The sequence below is a fragment of the Copidosoma floridanum genome, unplaced genomic scaffold (genome assembly GCF_036245765.1).
Source record: "Copidosoma floridanum isolate Cflo_tuat_1 unplaced genomic scaffold, Cflo_Japanese_pri ptg000021l, whole genome shotgun sequence".
In the NCBI taxonomy this organism is placed as follows: domain Eukaryota; kingdom Metazoa; phylum Arthropoda; class Insecta; order Hymenoptera; family Encyrtidae; genus Copidosoma; species Copidosoma floridanum.
Genome location: NW_028321898.1, coordinates 10,659,581 through 10,672,692, shown reverse-complemented (window position 1 = coordinate 10,672,692; position 13,112 = coordinate 10,659,581). Strand labels below are relative to the sequence as shown.

Below are 13,112 nucleotides of genomic sequence, written 5' to 3'. Positions count from 1 at the left end.
TAAAAATTTGTTAGCCTTTTTATTGGTAATAGTTATTTTATGTATCAATAAATGTTCACCTAATTTTTTTTTGTAACCAGATAATTTTTTAAGGTAATTAATTGTCTATTTAACTTTTTAAGAACATTTTTCTAAAACTATTATCATTTCTTATCATTGGTCTGGCTATACACGACTTTTTTCGTAAATTGTTATTTTTTTACTGCATATGGTTCTTCCAAGGCTTTTTTATTTATGACTACAGTAATTTTTAATCTTTGTTTACTAGCATGTTTTTTTTAGATAACGTGATTTTAAAAGATGTTCATTTTTTAAATTCAGGTAATAATCATTAATAATGTGTACTCGATTATTATGTTTGCAATATATATATATTATTAACAATACTTTTAAGGTCCATTTTATAGAGTATACAATTAAATAAACATTTATTGATAAAACTAGTTTTTTTAATATTTTTCCAAGTCTTATTGAAGATAACTAATGTTTTTTGTAAGGAGAAGTGTATCAGCATATGTGACAGATGTGAGCTTGTTATGGATGTTAGAGATGTTAGAAATGTCAGCAGAGTTAGCAGTTGTTCCAAAACAGTTTAAAGATTTGACGAAAGCGGGTATTATGATAATAGCTTGCTTGGGAGCTTGTAGGGCCATGGCTATTGTCTTTACTTTCCTTATCTCTGTGGTTTATTTTCTTGCAACTACTTTTTTTTGTTTACTTATTGAATATCAAACGTTTTATTAAAACCACACCAAAGTAACGAACATAATTATTCTAATGGTAATTGCATCTTTCCATACACAGTACCATTTCATAGAAAGTAGAATTACATTTATCTATTGGCAGGTCAAGTTGGTTAATTGAGGTTAAAGTCAGCTATGCGTACTACGAGAGTTTGCCAACACAAATCAGCATTAGCAAGAGCTTTAGCACAGGCCACACAGCATGTTAGAGGCATCCTCTGATTTTTAGGTGACAATAATTACTATGTGTGCATTAATGGCATTGGACCTTGATATGTTATATGCATGTGTGTTAATAGTATAGTTAGTCAACAACAGCAGACGGTTTGTGAAACATACAAGAAATACGTGGAATTGCCATGTTACAACAGTAAACACCTTTTCATCTTATATTTACTACAAAATTCAATGATATTCGATTCGCTTGGCTTTTTTTTTAATAAATGCCTCAGAAATACGAAATTTGAGTGATTTCTAGTTGATGTTGTTTTTTTTTAATCGTTAGTCTAGGATTTTACGAAAAAAAATACTTGAGGCCCCTAGAAAGCCAGAATTACCTTTTGAACCCTAGATTTGGTAATTAGAAGTCTACCTATGCAACTTTCTGGTGTTTACGACAAGCTTTTTTTTTTTTAATAGTAGACTTGAAAAAGCAGACTAAGCTTTTACTACCACACGGTTTGCTTCTTACAAAACCAGTAAGGTTACATTTTCCTTTAGTAGCAGTTCAGAGACAGCCTCTGTTTCACTCAACTAATATCAGATTTTTTACATTTTGACTGCTTAACTGGCTCTCTGACTGGCTGCAAAACAAAAGTAAGAGTAATACAGTAAGTACAACCACATTTTAATATTTTCTTCCGACAATACTTACTAACATAACCTTTTTACATTCCTTCTTTATAGTTAAATTGTCTTCCACTGTTCTGCACAGCAGAGGCGACTGGCAATTGCGTTTGAAACTGAGTCAATTAAATGTATACGTAAAATCTAGAATATACGTGACTGCTTGGAAATGCAGTAGCAGCCTCTAGAATGTAGAATGTACTGCAATTGAAAAATCGTGCATCTCCCACCCTTCATTAACATTCAGAGGGTGCACTGCTGCTTGTGTTAAAAACACAAAAAAAGCCCCTTTGGCCCACCACACACTTGAAATGGCCACCAGTTAAATTTCCCCGTGTCCTTCAATACTGTCCTAACTATATGTTTGGATTATTGTTATAAGATCATACAACATACTTAAAATTACTGCACTAAAAATGAATGTTATGTGTCTAACAACGATTAATTTTGTACAACAAGTAAGATCCATGGATGCACATAAATAAACAGAAAGTAATTAAAAAAGAATTAATAATGTCATTTTTATAACATAATGGCTCAGAATGACAAGTTTTTTATTTACATTACTACATGATCAAAAATGATAAAAAATAACTTTTAAACGTAAGAAAAAAGGCATTTACAAAAATTTGTATTAATTACAACTTCGATTTCATTTTCAAAAACTTTTTCATCGTTAAGTGACAATATTAAGAATAAGTGGCAGTAAATACACGGCAAGGTGTAAATGCAATTTTGGATAAGATAATGAAGCACGTTGGAGATATCTAAACAGTTAATTAGCATCATTATCAAATGATGATAATCTACTGTTCTTCAAAACACAGTATTCAAACAAGCATATTGCCTGTATTATGCAACAAAGCTATTTAATTTTTTTTACTTTATATGTTAAGTTTATACTAAAGTACTTTCTGTTTTTTTTTTCTTACAGGTGTGCTCACAAGTCTTTAAACCAACGTACTGGTGGTCATGAACTTTTTTTTTTCAAAAAACTGAATCAATGAGTGACTCATTATAATTTCTAAGAGTTAATAAACTACGTTACACGTAGCAAACATTATAAGGATATAACCGCTATAAGAAGGAAACTCTATGTCTAAGATTTATTTATAAGTATGTTAAACAATTTGAAACTAAAAATATCGAGAGCATTTTTTTTTAAGCGAAGCTTCTTATTATGTAGGGCCCTCGCTTCACAAAAATAGGGGATAGTGTTACACTTTTCTTAGCCTCCTTTGTTTCTGTTTATCACCTCACAAACACATGCTCTATCAACAGTGAGAGTACTATATATATTATACGGTAGGAGACTCGCCTTTTCTTTCTTTCTTTCTCTTGGCAGTACTTAACGGTGCGAGAATTTAAAGCTGAGAGTAAACAAAAAATTTCAAAATAAAACGGTAAATGTACTAATTTTTAAGAACATATGAGCCAGTAAAATATCGAAACACCCAGATCGGAAATTTTCTACGTTAGCACCCCAGCTAGCATACAGTGGTCCTCATAGCCAAATGCGGTGCGTTAGATGATAGCATTACGTTACTGGGAAAAAACTTGGCCCTACCTGAACATCCTTCTTTATCGACATATGGGTGTAATACTTTTATATACCTATGTAGGTACAGTTTCCAGAATAGTTTTCAATAGAATTTTCGGAACTTTTCAATATTTAACGAAAACTGCTATCATTTAGAGACGATAAATGATTTATTACGTAATGGATGGATAAAACTTTCATAATTTTTAAAAATGTTTACATTAAAAACCCTTCCATGATCCTCATGGACTCTAGTAATATTATAACCACAATATACTTATGCATTTTCTTGCTCGTTAAGAACGTTATCGACTTATATACAATACTAACAGAATTTTGTAAAAACTAAGATTGGTAACATTTAGACTATTTCGAATCCACTCATACTTTTTTTAGCATGTATTATAATTTATAATAATAAATATTGAGAAATGAAACGATAAAAAATTGTGTTTAACATGGGCTCTTATAAGACAGCTGCCAAATCAGCATTAAAAACTATGATGAATGTCAACAAAACACACAGGATGGTTAAAAAACTATTCTAGAAGTAAGTGTACTAAACTTTAACCTATGCTATTGCAACACTTTTTTCCGATTTAAACATTAAAATGATTAGAATCCATTTTAACACTACTCATTAGGTCAGTATTCTGCTGTGCCAATCCATTTTATTCAAGATATCAGTAATGTAGTTATTCATTAAAAATACCTTTACTAGGCAACGTCTTTAAGAAAATAATAACAAAACTCCTTAAGAATTGAAAGTTTAGTAAATTATAATATTTTTCAGTTATTTCCAGAAGTCCCATTTTTAATCTTTTTTTAATTTGTACTTCCACGTATTTTTCTATGCCATTACAATTGGCATCACCAATCCAAAACCCTTTATGTAATGCCATATGTAAGACCAAAAAAAATGCCGTATAGCTTTCCCAAAGTAATTAAACATTGAATTCTGTCATCCATTCTTCAGGTGGGTAGCCAGGTAAAATTTCTGAACAGTGATATGTGTAAACGTGACATTCCGAAACGGATAAATCTGGAACTATAAAACCGAAACAATATAAAACAAGATGACAAAAGTACACGCGATAAATTTTTATAAATATAAAATAATGAATGGGCATTAACAAAGAAGAAATATTTATTGTAAAAGATGTTAAAGTAAATATATATTTACAATACATTTTGATAAAAATAATTTTAAAATATTTGCTATTAAAAACATGTATTATGCTCCTATTAGTAAGGACAGTCCATACTTGACATAAAATGAGAAACTTTGAGAAAAAAGATCTTCAAAATAGTTTTTACAGCAAACGATGTTGAACAAAAAACGTTACTATAAGTACAAGAAGGTTAAATCTACCCCTGACAGTAATATATTCTGAATAGTACATTTCAAGTGAAAAACCTAATGTAGATGATTTTGTGGATGACATAGCCGACCCATTCATTTTCGTATCGTCAGTCGACTAAATTTTAAATATTCTTTGGTATCAAGAGTTAATAGAAAGCTTATATTACACAAGTCAAATATATTGTTGTTTAAACAGAAAATGATGAAATAGAAGAAGCAGAAATTAAAATTATTGTAAAGTTAATGTAAAATGTCAAAAAATATAAAATAACAGATACCTAAAAAAAATTCTAATTTTTTTATAAAGGGAGTAGTGAGAAAGCCCCTCTGGTCCCTATTCTAAAGTAATCTCACGAAAAATTATAAGTTAATTTAGCGGCCGTGGAGGGGCTGTGGGGTTAGTATTTCATACGTACTTATGATAAAGCATCTTTACGAAATATTCCAAGTTTTTGTGAAAAAATGTTGGGGAAGGCTGTGGGGTGAGCAAATTGCCCCATATGTACCTTTCTTTGACATATTTTAATTAAAACAGGACTTAAAAGACATTTTCTTAAAATACTCTTAGTTTAAATTGTGGGTAGTAGAAGGGTTGAGGGCTTTTAAATCACGTGGGGGGACTGTGGTGAGTACTAAGGTAGCATATGGGGCTTACATAAATTTTATCGGATTAAAATCACAGAGAAATAAAAATAACTTGCCCCTGTATTGTAGGGTAGGTTGCGGGTGGCTCTTGGGGACTGTAGAATGGCTTTAAGGGTATGTGGGGATGTGTGGGATGACTCATCAAAATTAATATACAATATAGGAAGATATGTATTAAAATGTCTGTCTATAGTTTGTTTCCAGATAGATCATATTTATTTGGAGCTCACTTCTTAAGTGTACCTAAAAAACACTTAAAACCAATGGGGCACACATGCGTAAAAACTGGGCTAGTATTCTATGTCTCAATAAACTGACAAAAATTATAATGATGACAAAACAATCACTTTGCATGTGAATTTATTTATTGATTTTTTATGAACTAATGTATCATAATTACTTGTAGTTTACTAATGGTATGCGGAAGTTGTTATATTTAACATACAAACAAACTTAGCTCCCACTGTGACTTATAATTGCCATGAGTCATTACGACAAAAAACAGCTGAGCTATACTCGTCTTACATTATGTACGTATTCTAGACAGTAAGCTACAAGTACTTAAGGTAACAACAGTAAATATACTTGAATTTTAAATTGTTATTGTAAACTCTCAACACCTAAACCAACATATTTGTTAGTTCAGAAGCTCAATTTTTTAATATTGTTTTTATTTAAATGTTGAGTATTGTTATTTACGATACTTAGAATATCCAAATAACAGATATTTTTTTGCTTTAACTTTTGTCTGATTCTTACACTATTTGACAGAATTTTTACCATCTAATACCTGTTTATTCGTTGTGTGATTGGCTGAGACTGATCAAGCGCTGGTAAATTTAAAAATAAGATTTTAAAAAATTAGTGAAAAGTCATTTGTACATAGAAAATAAATGTGATCTAACTTCGGGGGTTGCTGCATGTAGCGTGCAGGGGGCGCAGCTCCCTAGTATTTAATAAAAAAAAGGTGCTTATGAGACTTTTATTTTAGACTATTAAAATTTTGTTTTCAACAATAAAAAAAACTCTAAAAAACACAAATAACTTCTTAGTTGTACCAGGCAATAAACTTTTCATCAATTAAATATATATATATATAAGAGAACGTGGTGGCTCAGTCGGCTAGGTCATAGATTGGGACATGGGAGACCGTGGTTCGATTCCCGGGTAGTGTGACTTTTCAGGCAAGTACCTGTGTGATTTTTCACATGTGCTTTTTCACCACGCAATGCTTCTCGAGGAGGATTTAGGCGACCTTCTCGCAGCAAAATTGCCTAACTTCTCCCTACCCCCTCCTCTTATGGGAAGTCTCCCATCCCTTTTGTTGTCCCTATCCCAAGTGCTAAGTGCCCATAGTAGTGCCCTTATCAAAGGAGTCGAACGCAGAGCACTATACTGTTATATATATGTATGTGTGTGTGTATAAAAATAGTGTTAAAAATTAGAACAGTATTAACTATTCTAAATATTGAAAAATGCATACTTTTTCTAAAAGTTATGCATTCAGAAAAGTAATTATAGTAAAAAAATGTAATCAAATACTTCTACGGTATTACCATATATTCAATGTCTTATTAATTAACATTTATTTTATAACATTATTAATACAAATATCAGGTGCTCTGCGTTAATTTAAAGTATAAAAATAAGCTTGTTTCTATTTAAAGAAATGGTGGTCTGTCATTATTTAAGTTCTTAAAAGAATTTCAACTAATAATATTTTTCAGAATAAATCCAATATAAAAATAGAATATACTTATGAGTATCATAAAAGCCGCATTGAAATGCTAACAAAATTTAATAAGTACTGGAAGTTTTAATTTTTTTTTCTATTCATCAGTTCATTTTGAAATGAAACAAAAATATATTTCTAGAAAAAAACTATGCAAGAATTGATAGATAACTGAAAAGTTTCTTTCATGTCTTCATACTAGTTTAAGAAAGTCTTAAATGTTGCGAAAAGAAATTAAAAAATGTCGACACTCTTGGGTACAATGTTTTTTACAGCTAAACAGGGAAGTGCTAAGTGTGAAATCGAGGAATAAAAGAATATTGCTTTTTTAAAAGATAGAGCGTATTTTTAAAACCATTATGGAATAAATAATGACTGCGTCCTATTTCCAAAATTAATGAGTACATATCATTGTTATATCTAATGACATTGCTTTTAGCATGACCTTAAAACAGTACAACTCTTAAGTTAATAAAATATTTTAGGCAGCAGTTACTGTTTTAACACTAACTAATGACGCAAATTTTGCGTAGTTGAAAACAAAAATGTGTAAAAATTTAAACCTACCTGTACCTTAAATTAATAGTAAAACAGCAAACAATAATATAATTGTAATGAAATAGTACTATGCAAACGCAAGAAAGATTTTTGAAAAAGTAAATTATTATTTTAACAATGTTACACTGACATAACCTGATTAAAGAAATAAGTTCCCTTGAACAACTTTTTCATGGAAATATGAATTTTCTGAAACTGTAATATGAAGAAAGTAGTTCATAGTAAGTTTTATCTCCATATGTATTTATTAGTAATACAGAGACTAAACAACAGATACTCTTACGTATTAGAAAAAGTTTGGTGATTAAAGTTTTCTAAATAATTTATTGGCAATGCATGAATTTTAAATTTTATAAAATATAAAAACTTTTTGTGTAAAGAAAATAAAGTAGATCTGTATTAAGAACCTAATTTAATCTAATTATATACGAGCGTATTTTTTTATACATACCTTTAACATTAAGCTTCTGCTCACCAGTTCCAGGAATTGTGAACAGGTCAACCTGTATGTTTACTTCTCCAATATTATCGTCTCCACTTGAAATTTCTGTGGAAAAGTGGAAAAGTACAACTTAAGAATCATTTTAAAGTAATACGTGTATACTGATACAGTTTATTTTTAGTATTAATTATTAATTTTTGAATACCTTAAGGAAAGCTTTAATAATTAGATTAGTAAGAAAACAAAAAGATAGCCAGTAAAAGAAAGAAAGGAAAAAGCTGAGAAATCCATAGATAATCTTACTGTCAAAGTTACTTCATTATATTTTTAAGATAATTAAGGGTTTTAAAGTAATCAAAGATATTAAATTAAATAAAATTCTGTTCTTCTAATGTAAGATGGTTCTTATTGTATTAAAAATTAAAAACACGAAAGTTACATATTCTTACATAATATCAGAGCAAGCAATGAAAGCAAAAATTTCTAGCCTGACATAAAGTGCTTAGAAAAAGTGTAGGTAGCCATTATGTAAAACCATACACGTTAAAAAAATTTCTTTCATAATGGATAAACCTTATCATACCTCTATAGTAGTAATTTTATACATAGAAAGATTTTAAAAGAAATGTTACATTAAAATGTGGAGAACGTAGTATTTTATGATGCGTATTTGATGAGACATGAGAAACTGAGAACCAGGCCTGCGAGACTGGAAGACACGCACAATTTTTCTCATAGATCTAAAGTGTTAATAAAGTAACTTCATCTCAAGCCACGCCATTATTTATTTACGCACTGAGAAAGCAACGTAACAGCTGGTCTCAGAAGTGGGCTACAGACAAATTTTTGTACGTTTTATCTCGTGCGCAAAAATTACCTTATTTCACGGAACAAAAAAAACCAAGTTTTTTTTATCAGTGAATGCAACAAAAAAAAGAGATATTGCTCGTCTAACAGTACAAAAAAAAGTTCTTAAAAGTGACAGACGCCCAATTCCGTGAGCCAACTATCACAATAGAAGGAATCTGGAAAAAGTATTCAGAGAAAAAAAGTAATAATCTGGGAAAAATCCCTAATACTGCAAGGAGATCAGATCTACAATAAAATGAAATAAATGTCAACCAAGCCAGTGGACCAACATAACAGGATTCTGGAGGCAGCTGCCGTTCACTCAACTCATGGAAATATTGGGAAGGGAGAACAATCAGCACAATCAATATTAAGGACAGGGGATCTTCAAGAATGCAGATTAGCGCAACCTTGTTAATTATCTTGGAAGAGATGACTTGGTAAGTACGAACTACAGAATACAAAATATTTATTTTATTTTTACTCTCCCACCCTTAGGGAGATCTACAGTGAGAGGCACTTCCTTAAACGGTTTAGCAAATAAACTCATTTTACTATTTAAAATTCACATATTTAAATTTTATATATGATATTCTATAGATTACTAATAGTAAAAAAAATATTAAAAACGTACAGTTTAATATAATTCCATTTATTATAAATGCAATCAACAAAAAAAAAAGATAATAGTTATATAAATGAAGTCGTAAGCGTCAAATCTTACTCTGATCTTAGAAAATACAGATACTTATGCTAACTCACATATTCCAAGAAAACTGAGTCAAAGAGGGAGTGACACTTAACAAAAAAAAACCATTTATTTTTTACATACAACTAAAAGTTCGTGTAAAGTTTAATACAATCACCTATCTTATTGATAACATAATGAAACAATTTTATATACATGGAGCACAGAACAAAGAATCGCAAGAATAGTTGAGCCAAAAAAATTGGAAAGAAAATACACAAAACAATGTAACAGTTAACGTAAAACATCGAATAATACTGAAGTATGACCTTGAGTCATTTACTGAATGAAAAAAGATGGCCAAAAAACAGAAATATTTAATGATGTACGTGCTAAAAAAATTAACGCCAAGTATAAAACGCAGGTAATTATCTTATAGGCAAAATGTAAGTGATAACAAAGCTGATGCGTCACCTTAGATAGAAACACGTAGATCTCTCTCACTTGAAAAACTTACTACCCCTACCGATCACGACAGTAGTACGATAAACATAAATCAAACCTTCACTAATCAGCGTAACGACAAAGTGCAAGGGAAACATGCCACAAATCTGCACGATGTACTAAGAGAATCAGCTACACAGGCTGTATATTGCTTCACAAATCAAATAACAACACTTACACAATCAAGGTAACAAACACAACATACTTATTACTACATCAAACTTACGAAAATGTTACACTGCATCATACACAAATAATAATTCCAGTAGCTCAAAAATAACCAGTAATTTGGACATACAGAGTTATTCGTTACACAAAGTACAAAAATAATAATAACTATAGATAAAATACTACGGTGCCGCTTAATGCCTCAAAAGTATTAGTCAGGTTAGGTAAATAAGAATTACCTAAACATCCAAGACTAAAATATATTACCTCCACATTTTGTAGAAAATTTTAATTATAAGCGTCCAATAGAAAATATAGTGTTATTAGTACTTAGCAATAAATTAATAAATATTTGATTGGGATCCCGTAAAATTACCTTTTTTTTTAACAAATGGTAAGAAAGATTTTGTAGACTGTAAGACCTTTGCATAGAAATTTTTTATGGGTTCATTGGCAAATAAACTAAAAAAGGCAGTTGAATTTATACCACGGTGAGGGCAGTTCTTATCAGTAGACGAAATTTTGTTATATTGAAAAATAAATGCAGTAGCTTCGGTAGCGTTGATACATTATTAAAAAAATTTAAAGTGGTGAAATAATACAAAAGCAACCTAGTAGAGAAATATAGTAATGGCGGCCAGAAAATATACAATGAGACAATAACTGTATATGACTTGGACATATCAAGATCACAAGATAAGTACGCAATACGACGTGAAAAAATAGACCAGCAGGGAATCACCAATTTGGCTTGGAATGCCAGAAATGTGGGAAATACACTACAGAGTTATATATAAAACTGGTTGCAAATGCAAACAATTGGGAAATTCAAATCTTAAATATAAAGCGAGTGACTCACCAGCATATGTAATACAAAGCAAGCAAAATGTTAAGGATAAGAACTGCACCTACTGCAAACAGAGGGCCCGATATAAGTGCATCTAAAATACCAGCGAGACTCAAAGGGTGAAAGAATAAATCGAAGCGACAAGCAGGGTCAATACAAAAATAACTGAAATCATACGAAAAAACATTCCAACGTATAGAATAATAACAATTACTGTTCAAATACGAATCATCTAAGCTACATGGTTGTTATTTCAAAAATAACAGCAATGGTTACATTAAGTCGAAAAAAAACTTTAATTGTTATAAAAATAACCATAATAGAAAACAGTAAGAGGGGCAACAATCGTCACAAGATAGGACCTCTAAATAGAACATAAAACGCACCTGACGAAAAAACAAATATTATAGTACAGAGCATTTAAACTCGCAGTACACTCATCGTGCTTCCCTAGCGCTGAGTGGGCCTAAGGAATATAAGGAGAGATAAAGCGTAAGAATGAGTCAGAGGCAGCAAAAGGAGAGAAAGAGCCAAAGGAGTCAGATAAAATATGTATTGAACGTTAATCCAGCGGGATATTGTATATGAATAAGTGTACAAGAAAAAGAAAGTTAGAGTACTGCTACAAGCAACCCCAAGGAGGCTTCTTAAATGTCTGAAAATAAACAGGAAAAAATAAAATCCAAGTTAGAACATATGGCTTGTAGCCCTTTAGAAAACAGAAATAGCATTAAGAACTCGGTAATATTAAGCAGTGGCAAGCTGAAATTGTATAGCGCCAAATTTTACGCAGATACTGGTGCTAAATTAACAATTATGAGGCAAAGCTGTCTTAATGTAGATACACGTATAGAGAGAAAAAAAAAGGACCTAATAACGGGTGTCATACATGAAGCATACTGCACGTTAAGGGCGACTAAAATATCTCTTATCAGTATTATAATTACTGCGCATGTTGTCCTAGATGACTTTCCGATTAAGATAGAAGGCATTATTGGCTGAGATACTTTTAATTTATAAAATGACCTTATAAGTTCTTAAAAAAAACTACTCAGGATTAGATAGCATTAGAATTTCGCTGTTTGAACGAAAATTTTTTAAAATCCCTGCCAAGTAAAGCTAAATGATATTTGCTCACGTAAAAGATGACAGCAGCCACTTACAAGTCGGCTTGGTCCCTGTACAATACATTAGAAAGTGAATTCAATTCAGTAATTATATAAAAGAAAGTAAAAGTTCTAAGATACATGCAAAAATTATAAATATAACAGATAAAAGAATAAATACACTAATACTAGTGATAGATATTACGACTTCCCTTTCTTTGAGTATAACCCCGGTTACTTGGTGGTGGTAATAATCGGCTAAGAATATTATCTGTACCGAGGAAACTCTAAGATTAGGAACCAACACACAAACAATAATAGTGTTTATATGTCGGAGGGCGGGTTCGTTGCCCTGTGTAAAAGAGCGAAATTGCTTAGATTGCCGATTATAAACAATATTTAAAAATAATTATTATCAAGTTTCAAAATTTATCTGTTGAATAATCAATTAATTCCTGCACCATATACAGCAATTTCTTATTGATTATTACTGTATTGAATTCTCCTGAATATTCCATTTAATTTAATTAATTTATTAATTTAATATTTTTTTTAACTTATTCAATATTTTTCTAATCTAATATCTTTTTAAAGTTATTCCTGTCCCTTTTTGGGGTACAGATAATATTCTTAGTTTATATAAGCGATTTCAAATCTTAACAGCTATTTTTCTAGTTTTTATCTTAAACTATAAAAAAAACTCGCAATCTTACGTGGAAAGGAAGGTTTGCTTTAAGAAGTACAATCAATTTATTTTTAATTATCTTATATTTATTCAATTATATAATTCTAAGGAAATTGTATCTTCAATTTTTACATGTATTAATTGTATTTGAGTAATCGTGATTATTTACGTTAATAATGAAAAAAGGAAATATATAATATACTCGATAATATACTTAAAATTTATCCACCCTTTTAATAGAGAATTTTACATAAATGACAATTTGAATTTTCTCTCCTTAATATCTCTGCTTAAACACGTTAGGTTAGACTAATACGAATTTTTATTACAACCACGGAAAGTTAGTGTTAGGAACTACCTATCCTACCAAGTCACGTAAGGTTAGATCGTTCTCAG

At 30.5% G+C, this 13,112-nt stretch overlaps 1 protein-coding gene across 1 annotated transcript in view; it reads right to left on the bottom strand.

Annotated features, from left to right (window-relative positions):
* unc-13 (protein unc13 homolog) overlaps positions 1 to 13,112 on the bottom strand; it is a 907,591-nt gene that overhangs the window by 61,196 nt on the left and 833,283 nt on the right. Inside the window, exon 19 of the mRNA XM_089594724.1 lies at positions 7,879 to 7,974. Coding sequence (XP_089450850.1) covers positions 7,879 to 7,974 — 96 coding nt within the window. The remainder of the gene's footprint in view (positions 1 to 7,878; positions 7,975 to 13,112) is intronic.